This window comes from Ictalurus furcatus, chromosome 26, assembly GCF_023375685.1.
Source record: "Ictalurus furcatus strain D&B chromosome 26, Billie_1.0, whole genome shotgun sequence".
Lineage (NCBI taxonomy): Eukaryota > Metazoa > Chordata > Actinopteri > Siluriformes > Ictaluridae > Ictalurus > Ictalurus furcatus.
Window position 1 is genome coordinate 17,311,382 of NC_071280.1, and position 17,427 is coordinate 17,328,808.

General features: G+C 44.0%; 2 protein-coding genes across 6 annotated transcripts in view; one reads left to right on the forward strand and one right to left on the reverse strand.

Annotated features, from left to right (window-relative positions):
• The first annotated feature begins 835 nt into the window (after positions 1-835).
• LOC128602240 (UTP--glucose-1-phosphate uridylyltransferase) lies at positions 836-12,227 on the forward strand. 3 transcript variants are annotated; one of them, XM_053615923.1, is made up of 10 exons: positions 836-908; positions 2,810-2,937; positions 4,007-4,114; positions 8,420-8,605; positions 9,396-9,529; positions 9,656-9,953; positions 10,062-10,259; positions 10,694-10,936; positions 11,292-11,396; positions 11,731-12,227. In XM_053615923.1, the coding sequence occupies exons 2-10, from the start codon at positions 2,839-2,841 to the stop codon at positions 11,836-11,838; spliced, it is 1,479 nt and encodes a 492-aa protein (XP_053471898.1). In that variant the 5' UTR covers positions 836-908; positions 2,810-2,838; the 3' UTR covers positions 11,839-12,227. The 3 variants fall into 3 exon arrangements, with proteins under 3 accessions (XP_053471898.1, XP_053471899.1, XP_053471897.1); XM_053615924.1 differs by lacking the exon at positions 836-908 and adding an exon at positions 946-1,123; XM_053615922.1 differs by lacking the exon at positions 836-908 and adding an exon at positions 1,210-1,902.
• Positions 12,228-12,528: 301 nt separating this feature from the next.
• Positions 12,529-17,427, reverse strand: part of spast (spastin) — an 11,572-nt gene continuing 6,673 nt past the window's right edge. For all 3 annotated transcript variants that reach the window (XM_053615919.1, XM_053615918.1, XM_053615917.1), the window contains 11 exons: positions 17,385-17,427; positions 17,188-17,262; positions 16,954-17,025; positions 16,579-16,654; positions 16,301-16,392; positions 16,083-16,162; positions 15,939-15,981; positions 15,047-15,126; positions 14,868-14,938; positions 14,747-14,787; positions 12,529-13,977 (listed from right to left, as the gene is read on the reverse strand). The exon at positions 17,385-17,427 is cut by the window's right edge and continues 51 nt beyond it. In XM_053615919.1, coding sequence (XP_053471894.1) covers positions 13,855-13,977; positions 14,747-14,787; positions 14,868-14,938; positions 15,047-15,126; positions 15,939-15,981; positions 16,083-16,162; positions 16,301-16,392; positions 16,579-16,654; positions 16,954-17,025; positions 17,188-17,262; positions 17,385-17,427 — 796 coding nt within the window. In that variant the 3' untranslated portion in view covers positions 12,529-13,854. The remainder of the gene's footprint in view (positions 13,978-14,746; positions 14,788-14,867; positions 14,939-15,046; positions 15,127-15,938; positions 15,982-16,082; positions 16,163-16,300; positions 16,393-16,578; positions 16,655-16,953; positions 17,026-17,187; positions 17,263-17,384) is intronic.

Genomic DNA, 17,427 nt, shown 5'->3' on the forward strand with positions numbered 1-17,427 from the left:
GGAGATTTCCTTTACTTTTTGAACATATAGTCTAATATTAATAATAAGTATTACTGTTTTGTTTTTTTTTTAAATCAAAATTTCTGTTCAGTTTATTTTTTGACATGGGGTTTGGATTGAACCCTAATGACATTAAGTTCGTACCTACAGTAACAGTCATAATTATAACGATTCTATTACTAGTTTATAGACATATAAATATAACCTACTGTATCTAAAGTCAAATAATAAATTCATGGTTATAGCATTCTGTATATGCAACTTTGAGAACCATTGGATTAAAATGTTTCGACAGGTTCCCAACCCTACTCTTATTTTTTTATATATAATATAAACAAACAAACCATCACAGAAAAACTAATGGCTTCCACCACAAACCATTGACCAAAATCATTACCACTATTGATATCCACTAACAGAATGCAAAAACTCCCATTCTAACCCTTAAAACCCTTACAAATCTTATGAGGGTTTCTGTTGTTTATTTGTTTTCAGCGGGGTGCTCCTGGAGAACTGCATATCTTTGAGTGTTTTCCCTGCACAGACACTCACTTTCAATTCAAGAAGAGCTGTTAATGCGCTGATTATTCGTGTAAAGGCAGGAAAACACTGCAAAGTGTAGGACAGAGGGTTCTCCAGGACCAGGGATGGGAACTTGTACAATGTACAAAACTGAATGAATGAATGAATAAATAAATGCAGTACCATGTCTGACCTGAGGGTGGCAGCATTGCGTCAATCCCCTTTGCTCGCGCGACGTTACTCCCCGCGATCTGATTGGCCGACGCATACTGTACCCTCATCCTGATTGGTCAGTGATCACCACGGCCTACAAGATTCCGGATTGTGTCGCGACTTCCGGGTTTTGGTGCAAATATCTCTTGAGAGTTTGACGCAGTTTGGTGACAGTGAGTAAAAAAAAACAAAAAAAAAAAAAACGCTGTTCTCGCAGCAACCAGCTTGTACAATGTAAAGTGTGCGCACAGCTTTCTTTTTGTTGTTGTTTTGTTTTGGGTTAAAGGCATGCCGGCATGACGTGCTTGGCTTTGTGAGCATTTTGTGCTCGAGTTTGTCCGCTTGAGCGAGTTCCCTTTTGCCCTTGGAGTAAGTCGAGCTTTATAAGGTAACAAGCCGCAGCACAGAGCACAGAGCCTGGCGAGCTTTCTGACTGCTTCCGCTTCACTTTATTACCTTGGTTATAGGTTTAATAAATACAAAATATCACAGGAAGTGTTGACCTATAGCTATAGCTCATGCAAGTAGAGAAAATATAGTGGGGTGTAATATGAGAGTGTGTGTGTGTGTGTTCGATGATTGACTCCACTGACCCCCCCTCCCATCCAAAAAGGGGTAGAAAGTCTTTATTTACCCCTCTAGATGGGAGGGGAGGTGGGCTGTGCTACAATTTGGTGAAAAGGAGACTCTGTACTGTACTTTCTCTCTCTCTCTCTCTCTCTCTCTGTCTTTCTCTCCCCAAAACATATAACACCGCAGATTCAAATACTAAGCTCTGTTAGGATAGAGTAAAAAATATATATATTACTAAATTGGGGAATTTAACAGAGGACGCTACTGAGGAAGAAAAAGGGGAGTGGTCTGGATTGTACACGGATGATGAATAGGTTATAAATGGGGACGCGGCGGTGAAATCTCATTCAATATCACGGATTTTTAAAAGTTAAACATCTCCAGGGAACACCTCAGTGCCGGTTGAGCTCGAGTTCAAGCCTGAAACAATTCGTGTTCCTGCTCCGTTTGGACACGAAGACAGACCCGAGAACACGAACGAGACCTGACCGTTAATTAAATACGGAGTCAAATATCGCGAGATTTCAAAACTTGTTGAGAAAACTACTAAAAACAACTTCATCGTGATCATCATGTCGGTTCTGTCGGTTGCTGGTGAGTGGTGTAGTAATGATGTTTGCTCTGTGGACCATGTTTGCGGATGTGTTACCTGTTTACAATCTGAACACTAAGTGTATTCATTGTATTTGGATATCAGTTCATTCACATATCCTTTAAATTGTTTCTATCTAGGGTTTTCTTCTCTTTTCAGTCTGAACATCAGATTTTCCGAGGTCTAATATAATGTGTCCTTGACTTAGCACTTTTCCGTTAGGTAAGGTGTGTTGGTTACGAATACAAATCTAGAACTTTCCATACCTTGGTCGAGTACCTGTATCTGTTTCCCATTGTTCCTGTGAAAGTTGGACTTTGTAGTATGGGGGGGGGGCGCTGAATCAGCGAAGAAAGGATGTAAGCAGGAACAGAGAACGTGAGGAAGGGTACGGAGTGAGGAAGAGGAAGAGTTTATAGTAAAGCTGCCGATTGGTTGGCTGTGAAGCACACAGTGGCATCACCACTGGCGGCTGGAATACAAATCAGTGTGTTTTCAGGCAATTCTATATTGAAGGAATCTCACATTTTAAAAATAAAATCGACGTTTTATGAAGACCAAAACGATTCCTTAAATCACGCTGAAAAAAATCTCACCGAGACTGTATGTTAAGGGATTCGGGGTGAATGAATTCTCAATGAGGGTTAGGAGGATGATGATGAGAAGAAGAAGTAATGTGAGGAATAATGATACAGTTCTCGCCTTGGTCACACTAACAAAATGAAGTACAGTCGCTAAAATGCTCCCGCGTCGTCAGTGTTTGGACCTCTGATGAAATCAAGCGAAGGCTGGGAATTGGTGGGATCAGAGTTGGCTTGATTATGGAAGTAATTCTTGGTACCAATACCGAATTTCCATAGGTGTGCATCTTTTGATTTTTATGCTCTTCACACTTGGTTCTGTCTCTAGAACTGAGTCGAGGTGGCTTCAACGGCGTGATGACTGAGTTTCAGGAGAAGCTCAGGCAGCAGCATGAGAACTCCATGCACAAGGAGCTCGAGAAGCTGCTCTCCACTGCCAAGGGTGCCGAAGCTGAGGTAGGGCTTTATAAACAGTTCACTTCAGTTCAACCTCTTTTCCGTCTTCTGGAGAAGTCCATCATTATACATTGCTCACAGTGCACACTGAAGTCCTAACTGCGCAGGCTGGCGTTTATAGAGCGTTCAGAGTTACGTTGTAAAGAAAAGGTTATGAAACGAAGGACACTGCAGTTATTCGAGAAGGGACAGGAAAGGAAGTCAGGAAGGAAGACAGGGACTCCTGATTTTGTTACGAGGGTAAGCAAGAGGAACTGTCGCAAAGGTTGTAAACAGAGAGACAAAAGTGATTACATTAAAAAGTTAACACATTAAAATCTGTGATTGATATCAGCTATGTTAAGATAAGAATAACATATACTCAGACGCTAGTTCAGGATCAGACTGCTCTGAGACCCGTTCAGGTGGGCGTGGCCTGGTATTTTAATGAGCGCACTGGATCGACAGCTCTCGACTCGACTCAACGAGAATAGGTGTTAGGATCTCCAGGTCATTTCATTTGTTAGTTACCGTTTTCTCACTCGGCTGAAGAGACACGAGGAGACGTACAGTACACGTGTGACGTATAAGAGCTCGCCGTCTCTGTGCAGACACACGTCCTGCCCCGAGTGTTTTATTTTTAATGATGATGGAATAGCATGAACTGTGATAAAAAGCAGATGTTTGCGTAGCGTTCTGTTGTACGAGCAAAGCGAGTGTGCCTGGAGATCTGCGTGGGCGACACACACACACAGAGTTTTAATCAGGCTTGTCAGCTCTGACCCAGTGATCCAGCGCTGGCTCCTCCAGCAGCAGCAAGAGCTGTAATTAAAGTGTTTGGTCTCCTGAGAGATACCGATCGCTTAATTACACCCCTTCTGTCCAACGACGCAAGATCGAAGCCGTTAGCGTGAAGGTCAACGGTGGCAGTCTTAATTACCAGAACATGCTGATAAGTGTTGTGGTGTGAGAATGAATCATCAGGTTATTTGTAGCTGATGTATTTGCTCTGAAACTAATTCGATTTCTAGCACTGACGATGAAATGTGTGTGTGTGTGTGTGTGTGTGTGCGTATTACTTTCTTGTCAGATCTCCAGGAAAGATTTCGAGGGGTTTAAGCAGCTCTTCCACAGGTTCCTCCAGGTGAAGGGTCCCTCTGTGGAATGGCCCAAGATCAACAGACCTCCTGAGGACTCGGTGAGATGCACACCGCAAACTGAATCACACACACGACGCTCTAGATAAATCTAGATCACCCATATCTGTTGTACAAATAGTACAAGTACGTGTTTGTGACGCTGTAAACTAGCAGGAATTTACCGATTATTTCCAAACTCATCTGATGATCTGGACGTGCTCCGTGACAGATATTTATGGGGAAGATTTGAGACAGAGCTTCCATCGCTTGTTAACTACATTTGCAGAACGTTGTGTACGTATGTCGTTGTTGAAGCATTGGCCTCCGTGTTGTGATAAGAGACGGAGGGAGAGCACACCCACGTTACCGAGAGCTGCCAAGCTTCCAGTTATCAGGTCCCTCCTACTGAGAGGGATAGACAAGAAATATGGGTTCAGATCGCAGGAACATGAATAGGGGAGGTTGCTTCAGAGTGATGTGGTGTAGAAAGTGAATATGGTGGATGAGCCTCATAGGGATTGGGATTGGCCAGGACGGAGTTTGATTAGAAGCAGGCTGGGTTGCTTTAGAGGTTTTAATCTAAATATTTCCACTGCCTGATGAATTTCCAGAAATCACATGTTTACTACATTCATTTTTCACAACCTAATTTTTTACCATGCTAATTTTTTTACTTAATGAATTTCCACTGCGTTGTTTACTATATGAATTTCCACTATCTAATTTTTGTTGCATTCATTTTTATGACCTGAATTCTACTGCTTAAAATATTTGCTACTTGAATTTTTTACTACAGTCATCATACTACATACATTTTTTGCTACTTGAAATTTTACTACATAAACTTCTTGGTACTTGAATTTTTACTACATCTTTATTTCCACAACCTAAATTTTAACTACTTGGATTTTTACGACATTGTTTACTCTATTAATTTCTACTATACATTTTTGCTAAATTCATTTTTACGCCATGAATTTTTTACTACATTCATTTCCACAACCTTTTTTTAAATTATGAAATGAATTTTTCTACATGAGTTTCCACAACCTAAATTTTTGCTACATTCATTTTTTTTTTGGCATGAACCATCCTACTTTAATTTTTACTACATTCCTTTCCACAACCTATTTAGTTATTTATTTATTATTAAATTATTTTTTTTTTACTAGATTCATGTCCACAACCTTTTTTTTTATTATTATTATTATTAAATTATTTTTTTTACTAGGTTCATTTCCACAACCTATTTTTTGAAGTTAAATGAATTTTTACTACATTCATTTCCACAAACCTAAATTTTTGCTATGAATTTTTACTACTTGAATTTGACTACATTCATTTCCTCAACCTTTTATTTATTATTGAATTCATTTTTACTACATTACTTTTTACTGCGTGTATTTGCGCGGCCTACATTTTTACTGCATGCATGATTGCTACATTGTTTACTGTATGAATTTCCACAACCTAAATTTTTGCTACATGAATTTTCACGGCATGAATTTTTACTACCTGAAATTTTACTACGTTCTTTTCCACCAGCTAAATGTTCACTACGTGAATGTTTACGACGTTCATTTCCACAAGCTAAATTCATGCCTCATGAATTTTTACCTAAATGAATTTTTGCCTCATTCGCTTTGACTTTTTTTTTATGATTTGATCTGAGCACAGATGTTTTAATCTAAAATTCTGCCACCTGAGTTTATTTTTACGTTGTGAATGTCCAGAATCTGAATTTTCACTCACTGACATTTCGCTTCTTGAACAGCCACAGCAGAATTTCTCTAGGGCTGTTTTTTCTTGGGTATGAGAAGAGCTTCTTGAGTCATGAGCGTTGCTCTCTTACTTTTTTCTCAGGACAGAGTTGCTCTAGTAGGTGCACGGGCACTTTATCAACTGCCTATAACGAGGTAGTAACTAACTGGGTGTGTGAGCGAGAGATAATAGTGTGACTCTGGATTTGGACGGAAGCTGTGTGTATGTTTCTGAAGTGTGTGTCAGCAGTCCCCCGACGTCAGCCCGCAGCGTTCCACTAATATCCCCACACAGAACGCTGGACTATGAATAGCCTGACCCCTGCAGCATTCAGCCACAGAGAAACAGGAAAAGAGAACTATGGCTCTTGGAAGATGACTGACATTTCTTTAACCCGGACGCCAGTTGTTCAGCTCGGGTTACTAGACCTAAAAGAGTTGATCGGGAATCAGAAGTTCAGCCGTTTCCGATGCTGTGCACCTAATACGACTTGATAATGAGGCATCGAGTCGTATCAGCTGGGCGCCATGCTGTCGTTTTTGCTTTATCCTCAGCTGCCGTTGTTCAGAGTCCAGGCGAGCTGTTAGTCCGTATCGACAAGCGTGGACGCGTCATAAATTTATCAACTTGTTCTCTCCTGATAGAGTTTGAGATGCATCGTGTGCGTGTGTGTGTGACCTCAACAAAGAGTCAGATGTTAAAAAAAAAATTATTTGTGTCTGGTGTTGCGCTAGCAGGAGAGTCATCCACGCACGGTATTTAATCCGGCTAGTAAAAATGCGTGAAACCTCTGAGATATTTAGAACAATCACAGAGCTCGATACAAATCTTCCATATCACTATCGTAAAGACTCTTATTGCGGTAATTAACAAGCAGCACGACCACGACTAGCTTCCATAAAGGTCCGGTGTCTCGTCCGAGCCACAGGGACGGTGTATGGTACAGGGTGCACTTGTGAACCGAGAGGAATTTGAAACCCGATCGCCAAACGCCTCTTTGAACTTTTCCCAGCGTCACCTCGGACGCGACGACCTTTAACCCAAGCATTTCTCTGTAACCCTCGATCTCAATACGCATTGCTAGGATGCGTAGTCACTCTCACGCCTCGTCCAGGCGGACATCTTTGCTGTTGTAGGTCACCTCATATGTTAATCCATGGCCTCAGCCATGTTGCGAGATTTCTCAGTATGGCTAAACCCATTGAAGTTAGCGGCTAATGCTAAGCATGATTACAGCGGAATTTTAGCCATGCAGCGTGTTTTCTTAGTGATTAATCACCGTTTCTGAGGTAAATGTTAATATTCTTGGTAGTTTTGATTTCTTTCCACGGTCCCCATACATTTACACAGTCCATATAAGAGAGTTAAATCTAGTTTAATTGTTAATCACAGCCACCAGATTGCTTACGCTCGATGTCTGCGTTGTCTGGTCACCTAGCGACAGTGTTCTCAATAAACCTAACTACTTAAAACCGAGGAATTTACTGTGTGTTCATCCTCCCCGGACTATATTGTGTAAAATATCCAGTCGGTTATAACTTTTAGCTAGCTGCAGCTAACTCCAGTCGGTTCCCGATATAACCGGTAGCCTGGTTAGCACACTTACTCCTACAGTGCTGTGGAAAAAGTATTTGCCCCCATCCTGATTTCTTCCGTTTTTGTGTACATCTCGTCCGAAATTGTTTCAGAAATGTAAGCAATATCTACGATCAAACAAAGGCAGCCTGAGTCAACACACAGTACAGTTTTAAAATGATGTTGCTCTCCAATACCAGCTGCGCCTGTGTGAGAATGGATTTGCACCAGTAGTTACTAATTCTCCAAATCTATGAAACCGCATTGATGATGGGGTTCAGCTGGACTAGACGCAACCAGGCCTGATCACCACAAACCCTGTTCAAGCACGTCGACACTTAAATAGAAGGTTTTCAACAGCGTGAAGTTGGTTGAAAGGTCTTACTCAGTAACACACTATGGCAGAGTTGAAAGAAATTCCTGGGCACTTAGGCCTGCCACGGCTATCATGAGGATAAATACAACCCTTTCTTCGCTCTCTCTCTCTCTCTCTCTCTCTCCTTCCCTCTTTCTTTCCCTCTAGTTCATTCCTCTCATTCGCTGGCAGCGTTACAGGAATAAAAACGCATTCAAACACACATTGACCAGATTTACACACTTACTGATCAAAGGCTCAGGCCTGAGAAAAAGATTTATTTAAGAGAGAAGTGTTTTTTTTTTGTTTTTTTAAAGTCAGTAGAAAAAAAAGAACACAATAAATCTTTCTATGGAAAGCCCAAAATATGTATTTCAGTGTCAAAAAGTCTGATTCACCAGAAATTGGAAATTGCAATTGGGAGTAAATGGGTTTTTAAAAAAAGAATACTTTTTTTTTTTATCTTTTATTTTTTTTGTCATTCTTATGTGTAGTAATATAATATTTTTATATAGTGCTATAAATAAATAAATAAGTTGTCTCTGCCTTGAATGAGTACGGTTTCTGTGTTAGTGTGCTGTGGCTTCTTTTAGATAATATGCTGCAGCAGTTGTTAAAGGACCGAAGTAGTGATAGTGATGCAGTAACTCCGTCTTGGCGTTTTTCCTCTCAGATCCAGCCGTACGAGAGGATCCGGGCGAAGCCGTTACCGCAGGGTGTAGCCGCGAGTCTGAACAAACTGGCCGTGGTGAAGCTGAACGGAGGTCTGGGAACCAGCATGGGCTGTAAAGGCCCGAAGAGTCTGATCAGCGTGCGCAATGAGAACACCTTCCTGGACCTGACCGTGAGGCAGATAGAGGTACGCTAACTCAAGACGCACACACACAGTATATATGTGTGTGTGTGTGTGTGTGTTCACATACACAGTGTTTAATCCTTGAATAGAATCCAGGTCCGGTTCTGTAGGCAGGTGAGAACACCGCGATCACACTGTCGGTTTGCCTCCAGGTGAACTCCAGCGCAGTGAGAAAGCGAATCGACTCTGAATCGACTCGGCTGTAGGAAGTGAATCGATGTGTGTTTTGGGCTGCAGCGTTTTCGCTGTAGATTTCCTCTAGAGATGATCAACTGAGCCAAAGCGCAGAACCGTAGCGCTGCGCAAATGCTGCTGGACATTTATTTAGGTTGTTTCTCTTAGTTGTTGTCAGTTATTTATATTAATTATGTAATAATTTATTTTAGTGCCAGCTCGGGTGAATTTTGTGATTTCGGTGCGCACTTGGTGAAGGTTCGATTGACCTTAAACGAGATTCCTAAGTCTGACTGATTCAGTTCCATTGTCTGCCAAATGATTAATTGTAAGAGCAAACGCACACCAGCGAGACAACACACACACACACACACACACACTAGTTAAATGTTTCGATAAAACAGCTTGCAGCTATGGAGCATTTTGCTCCTGACCACTTTTATAACCAACTTGTACACAGTACTCATTATCAAAGATATGCAAATTCACTCATTCCTATGTAAATCACTGCACCTCTTCATTCATACGTATTTTAATCCCTTCTTTTCAAAGCTGCTGTCATGATTGTGTGTGTGTGTGTGTGTGTGTGTGTGTGTGTGTGTGTGTGTGTGCGCTGCAGCACCTGAATAAGACGTACAATACTGACGTCCCTCTGGTCCTGATGAACAGCTTTAACACGGACGAAGACACCAAGAAGATCCTGCAGAAATACACTCACCACCGTGTCAAAATACACACTTTCAACCAGAGCAGGTACACACACACACACGCACACACACACTTGTTCTTTCTTTCTTCCTGTAGTTAAATGTATTTTTCACCCTTTTTGCTTTTCTCACTCTTCTTTCATGCTTTTCATCATTTTACCTCTCTCTGCAGATATCCCAGAATAAATAAGGAGTCTTTGTTGCCAGTGGCGACCAACATGGGTCTGACGGGGGAGAACTCGGAGGCGTGGTACCCTCCGGGCCATGGAGACATCTACACCAGCTTCTATAACTCTGGCCTGCTGGATCAGCTCATCATGGAGGGCAAGGAGTACATCTTTGTGTCCAACATCGATAACCTGGGTGCCACCGTCGACCTGCACATCCTCAACCACCTGATGAGCCAACCAGCCGAGAGGCGCTGCGAGTTCGTCATGGAGGTCACCGACAAGACCCGTGCTGACATCAAGGTGAGGACCAGGATTGAGAGAGAGTGTGTGTGTGAGAGAGAGAGAGACTTGTGTCAATTTTTACTGGCTTTAGGCTCCAACAGGAAGTGTGTGGTGTGTCTCCATCAGGGTGGGACTCTGATTCAGTACGACAATAAGCTCAGGCTTCTGGAGATCGCCCAGGTTCCCAAAGCGCACGTCGACGAGTTCAAATCCGTCACCAAGTTCAAGATCTTCAACACCAACAACCTGTGGATCAGCCTGCCTGCTATTAAGAGACTGCACGAGCAGAACGGCATGGACATGGAGATCATCGTTAACCCCAAGGTGAAACGCACACGCGCGATAGGATTAATGAAAAGGTTATCATTTGTTTAATTTAATAACGCACATAGCAGCGTTGCCGCCTCATAGCTCCAGGACCTTCAGGTTTGATCCTGATCTCGGGTTTCGCTCTGTGTCGCGTTTCGAATGTTGTCCCAGTGCCTCTAAGGGTTTCCTCTCGGTTTCCTTCCAGCTCCTAAAACATGCTAGTAGGTTACGTTAAATTGTCCCCTAGGTGAAAATGTGTGTATGAACGGTGCCGACATCCCATTCTGGGTGCATTCGCACATCACACCCGGCGTTCCCGGGATAGACTCGGGATCCACGGTGACCCTGACCAGGATGATTACTGAAAATCAATGAATTAAAAAAAATAAACACAAGGGATACGTTTAATTCACATCGTACGCTTTGTTATCTCCATGCTGTGTGTCCAGACTCTGGACGGCGGTCTGAACGTGATCCAGCTGGAAACAGCGGTCGGTGCTGCTATTAAGAGCTTTGACAACGCGCTGGGCATCAACGTCCCGCGCAGCCGCTTCCTTCCGGTCAAGACCACCTCCGACCTGCTGCTGGTCATGTCCAACCTGTACAGCCTGGACGTGGGCTCTCTCAACATGAGCGAGAAGAGAGAGTTCCCCACCACGCCGCACGTCAAACTGGGCAGCTCCTTCACCAAGGTAAGCACGTGACCTAGTGTCGGTTTAGCACTGATTCCTGTACAAGATGGTACCGAGTACAACTAAACCGCTGCTCGTGTTCCGTGAATAAACCATTCCTGCTGCAAAACCGTGTCGTGTTGTGCCCCACTGCTCTTTGGTCAGATTTCAGCCGTGGACTAATTGCGCCATAAAGCACACAGCACAAAGGTTACGCGGTGTTTAATCTCTCGGCAAGTCCAGAATACAAGCTGGCTAATGTACGATCGCATCCGACGTCAGCGACCCGAGCGCCGGATACGTCGCTCGATCGGTTCGGAGGTGTACAGCTGTATATAACGGAGGTATTGCGTTTGTGTGCCTTTTTGTGGCGTAGGTGCAGGACTTCCTGCAGAGGTTCGAGAGCATCCCCGACATGCTGGAGCTCGATCACCTCACCGTGTCCGGAGACGTCACTTTCGGCAAGCAGGTCACTCTGAAGGTAAACAACAGAGGGAGGGAGGGAGAGAAGGGTACTGGATACTGTGTGTGGATGAAGATGGGGATAGATGGACAGAAATGGCTGGTTGGCTGGCTGAATAAATGGTCGAGATCTATTACACAGATGAAAGGACTGAGACGAGTGGGTGTGGATGAAATAAATAGATGAGTAGTTGGACGGAGATGGAGTCGGATGAATGGACAGATGGATATGTAGAAAAATGAGTCATTTTGTTCTATCATACATTTTGTTCTATCTTTATAGTTCCGAAAATAAATACGACGTACGTTTCGTTTAGTTTTTTTAGTGTCGGCACGTTTCCTCTGCGTTTCAGGGCACGGTGATCATCATCGCTAATCACGGAGACCGGATCGACATTCCAGCCGGAGCAATGCTGGAAAACAAGATAGTCTCCGGGAACCTGCGCATCCTGGACCACTGAAACCACACAAACCAGATGACACAGATTTAACCGTCCTTTATTCAAGCCGTCCTCAACCTCGGGCCTGTTACAGTGTGTATGTATGCATGTGGGTGTGGATGAATTTTAACGCACTTAGGGAATCGCGCGTCCCTCGCACTCATTCCGAATGTAAAACCGTCACGCTCGGCTGTCCGGGCTCGACTGAACACGTTGAAGCTCCCAGCGTGATTGTTTTAGTTACTGATCCAGGATCTGCTGCACCTTCAGCTCCTAACACTTACAAATAAGAGTGGGAACGCTGAGTCCAGCCTAGTTACCATATACAAACCTCTGTGTACGTAAAAGCAGCGTGTCGACTGTTACTCGGACGTCCTGCATTTCAGAGATTAAAGTGCAATATGCAGTTATACCGTCACGTTATTCTGGTCTTTTTTTTGGGGGGGGGGGGGGTGTTTTAATTTTTTTTTTTCTTTTGACTAGAGCTTTATATCATACTGTTCACAGCCACTCGTCTTACTCCAGGTCTATATAAAGACATCGCAAGTGATCTTTACTTCAAAGATCACAGCGTTTCTATTTTGCTTTCCTTTTGCTGCATTATAACTACCCTGATTTCTTAAGCTTATACACTGGATCCCACAGCGTACACATTAAATACACACAAGAAACCCTTTAATCTTCTGTAACATCGTAAAATAACTTGTGCTCTCCGTTTTTCATGCTTTATTTCACAAAGGCAGGTAGATTTGCTGTGCGTCTGACGGTAAGTAAACGGCACTGCAGGAACATACAAACGAATGAAAACAATCACAAAATCCCTTAAACGGTAAAGTTTTACAAAACAGGTAGTAGGTTCTCTGGCTCGTACAATAAATACTACACGCGCTCCATAGTGCACGTCCCGTCCGACGTCACGAGTTTACAAGTTATTGCTTTAAAGACAGGACTTCTGGCAGTTCCTGTTCCAGACACGAGATTTACTGTACAAGTTTATTACTGGATTTATTTGCATTATTGTGAAATACAGTGATTAGACGCTGTACAAAAGCACACCAGAGTCGAGATCACTTCCTGTCTCGGCTACAGCACACATCTCGGACTGTAGCGCAGTCTGACAGCCGGATATTCCCATCGAGAAACTGCAGAAACGCTAAGGCACAGATGAGAAGGACCACCCCGCGTGTCCTTGGGGCCGGGGATACGAACGCTGTAGCTCGTGCGATACACACTGACTACTGAAGTAAAACCAAAATACATAACAGTTACGGTCGTCGGTGTTTGGGTTGACAAAAGCAACCGTGTGTAGAATTATTTCAAAATACCGTCGTTTATACGAATGTCGTTTTGTTTCAGAACAAACACAGCGGGATTAACCCTCTACTGCATGAATTATTCTATTTAAATTTTTTAAAAAAAAGATGTATTACTCTTGAATTAGTTCAAGTAATAAAAGTAAGTAATCTGAATTGGTAAATTGTTGCCATGTGGAAACAATGTGCAGCTGTGGAAAGTATCATATAGTCAAAAATGACAAAAAGTAAAATTAGAGATCAGTTAAGTGTTGCATTATGGGAACACCATGCAGTAAAGGGTTAAAATGCTTGTAATTCTGTCATTTTCGTATACGTTGCTTGTTCGATGATGTCATTGTGACCGCTGCAGTCATCTTCCGAGTTGGTGGAGAAGTAACCGAAACCTCAATTTCTGTTTGCTCCGGTCCGGGCCGGTTCTCGTTTTGATCACGTGGTACGAGATGTGTGATGTATAGGGTGGAAGCCTCATTTATTCTGGTAATTGAACACTTAATTAAAAGCAATCCTTCTTTTCTTCCTTCACCGGTGATTTGAGACGCGTCCTCGTGCGTGACGTCTCCCGAATCACAAGCGTGCTCAATCGCAGTAAGAACAAAAGCGTCTGCTCTTCAAAAGGGTAAACAGCGTAAAGAGTAAGAACGGTTTGCTTTGTCTATTTGGAAAAGACCACTAATGTCTCGGGTCACCGACCAGAGGTCACGTAATGAGGAGTGTTTGTGTGTCATACAGTGGTGTCTCCATAGTCCAGGTTCCAGCGTGCGTACTGCTCCAGAGTTTGAGGACTGACGCTCTTCTTGATCTTCTTCAGAGACTCGACGAAATCCGAGAAACGAATGTTCCTCACCTGAGAGAGAAAGAAACAGAGACAGACATTATTTTGGACTCCAGGCGTGGCAGTGGTAGTCCCAGCGAAGGAGGCGTGGCCAGTCAGTCTCAGCAAAGGACGTGTGGCCCGTCAGTCACTTTTAGTTTCTGCAAAAGAGGTGTGGCCTCTGTTTCTCAGTCCCAGTAATGGAGGCGTGGCCTCTGTGTCTGTCAGCCCTATTGGAGGAGGCGTGGCCTCTGTGTCTGTCAGCCCTATTGGAGGAGGCGTGGCCTCTGTGTCTGTCAGCCCTATTGGAGGAGGCGTGGCCTCTGTGTCGGTCAGCCCTATTGGAGGAGGCGTGGCCTCTGTGTCGGTCAGCCCTATTGGAGGAGGCGTGGCCTCTGTGTCTGTCAGCCCTATTGGAGGAGGCGTGGCCTCTGTGTCTGTCAGCCCTATTGGAGGAGGCGTGGCCTCGGTGTCTGTCAGCCCTATTGGAGGAGGCGTGGCCTCTGTGTCTGTCAGCCCTATTGGAGGAGGCGTGGCCTCTGTGTCTGTCAGCCCTATTGAAGGAGGCGTGGCCTCTGTGTCTGTCAGCCCTATTGAAGGAGGCGTGGCCTCTGTGTCTGTGGCCACTTGTGCAGTATCTGAATCACACTTAAACATATCCTTCATACATCACTCAGCTGAACACGAGTCATCAACAAGCTCATTAATCATCTAAGACGACGATACACACCCCAGCTATAAATTATTGTTCTTAACACACATAAGAACACACCAATCAGAAATGAACCAGGAAGAACTGTACCTCATTTGCCGCCATGTTCCTCACTTGCTCCGGACGAAGCTCTACAGACACGCAGAGATCAGATTACACACAGAATACACACAAATAAATACACAGATGGGTTTCCTTTCTGTAATCTCACCTCGTATGGGTCCCAGTGCAGCGTCTTTAGCCAAGGAGGTCAGATCACTGCCTGAGTAACCATTGGTCATCCTACACACACACACACAGCAATACGATTACCACAATAGCCCAGTCTCCCTTTTTTTCCTCTTGCACATTTCTCCCTCTGTGTGTGTGTGTGTGCTAGAGAACACAGACCTGGCTAGCTGATTCAGCTCTTTCTGTGTCAGTGGATTGCCATGTTTATTCAGGAGATTCTTCAGCAGCTTCAACCGCGTCTGCAACACACACACACACACACACACACACACACAGTTCAGACATGGTAAGAGCATCGTTGAGGCATCATTTAAGAGCCATGCACACCTGGGCTGGTATTTCTACATGCTCTGAATGCGTCTTCAGTGACCACAGGGTTCCCACATCTGCCAGAAACAGTCCAATACGACTTTAAATCCAGTTAAAAATGACCGAAATACCGAAACTCAAACAGCAGGTATATATTTATCCTCTGGACAACCTTCCAGAATTAAGATCGGTCGATAAAATCTTCACTCGCGCGGTCAGCAGTAGTCGCAACGACCGCACAAACATCGTCAGGGTTGTAACAGTAAAATATGTCCCTTGGTGGAACATATCCATTAGGTCCAGCACCTGACAGCTGAATATATGCTACCAAACTCGAAATCTGACTCTCTGAACCTTATACGCTCCACTAATTTAAAGTCCAACGCCAATGTTCCGTAACATTCAAAAGTAAACATCGTACAGTATTTCCAGATGAAGCACTATTAAAAACATTTCCTTAAATGGTCATAGGCGAAGAGTTTGAAACGGTCTCGTATTATTCTGGATATTGTGATAGATAACGGATAGCTTTGAGACGGAGTAGAGTAGATCGCGAGCACAGCTCGTGTTGAGAACGGTAACGAGAAGTGTGTTCATGAGGCGAGACGTGGCGCTGACGATAATAACGGGGTCTGGGGGAGTGAGAAGGCAGAAGAAATCTGGCAACCCTGGTATTAATACAACTGCCAGGTCGTGATAAGGTTATTTCTCTTAATCAGGAACGGTTCACTCTGGGACGTACCTCCTCTGAGGGTAAGGTCACGTAAATCCTCTTCGCAAAACGCCTGCACACACACACACACACACACACACACAGAGTGAGGAATTAAAGGTAGAGTTCACATTAACACTGAAACAGCAAGAACACGATGAGAGCAGTGAGAACCTGAGCACGGCCTCGTCCAGCTCCTGAGGACGATTTGTGGCACCCATCACCAGCACCCGGTCATCTCCTCCTGACTGTACCTACACACACACACACACACATATATATATACATATATACGATTTATATTCAAATGCAGTTAGCAGAAAGAAAATGAGAGACAGACGGAGAGACAGGAAGACATTAAGGATATGAGAGAGAGAGAGAGAGATTCATACCCCATCAAACTCAATGAGGAACTCAGTCTTCAGTCTCCGGCTGGCATCGTGCTCTCCTTCTCTCCTTTCACACAGGAGACTGTCTATTTCATCTACACACACACACACACCAGAATGATATTAATGAGCTAAAGGTCATGTTAAGTCATCTATTATACCGTGTGAACTGTAAGTGTGCCAGACTAGTGTGCCAGACTACTGCGCATACACACACACAAACACAAACCCACACACACACCCTGCTGATGTTTATGTGCTTACTCTGTGCAGTTTCTCACCAATGAAGATGACTGATGGCTGCAGTTCTCGGGCAACAGCAAACAGAGCTCGTACCAGTTTCTCACCTTCACCGACCTGTACAACGCGCACACACACACACACACACACACACACACACACACACACACATCTAATAAATAATGACTAATGACACATCCTATTAATAACAGGAATAACTAGGAGAGAGAGAGCGAGAGCGCAAAAGAAGGCAAGAAAAAAAAATAAAGAAAAACAAATGAAAGGAAGAGAGAGTGAGAGAAAGAGAGAGAGTGAGAGAGAGCGTGAGAGAGAAAGAGCGTGAGAGAAAGAGGGAGCGTGAGAGAAAGAGAGAGAAAGGAATGAACAAACAAAAGAAAGGAAGAAAGGTCACTGACGTATTTAGAAGTCAGACTGGCAGCACTGATGTTGAAGAAGGTAGCGTTGGATTCCATGGCAACAGCTTTCGCCTAGAGGAGAGAAACATGCATATGCACACACACACACACACACACACACACACATACATACATACAAAAACTGGATGAGTAGTGTGTAGTAAAGCAGGATGTGATCAGTGTGTGTGTGTGTGTGTGTGTGTATGCGTGTGTGTGTATGCGTGTGTGTCGTACCAGCATGGTCTTCCCGTTACCAGGAGGCCCAAACAGCAGCAGTCCTCTCGCTGGAGCTCTCAGTCCTGTAAACAACTACAACAACAATGTTGTGAGACATGGCATTGTCTCTGTGTGTGTGTGTGTGTGTGTGTGTGTGTGTGTGTGTGTGTGTGTGTGTGGGGTGATCTCTGCTGTGAAGAGGTGTCGTGTCGTACCTCAGGCCGCAGTGCCGGCAGGATCACGATCTCCTGCAGTGCC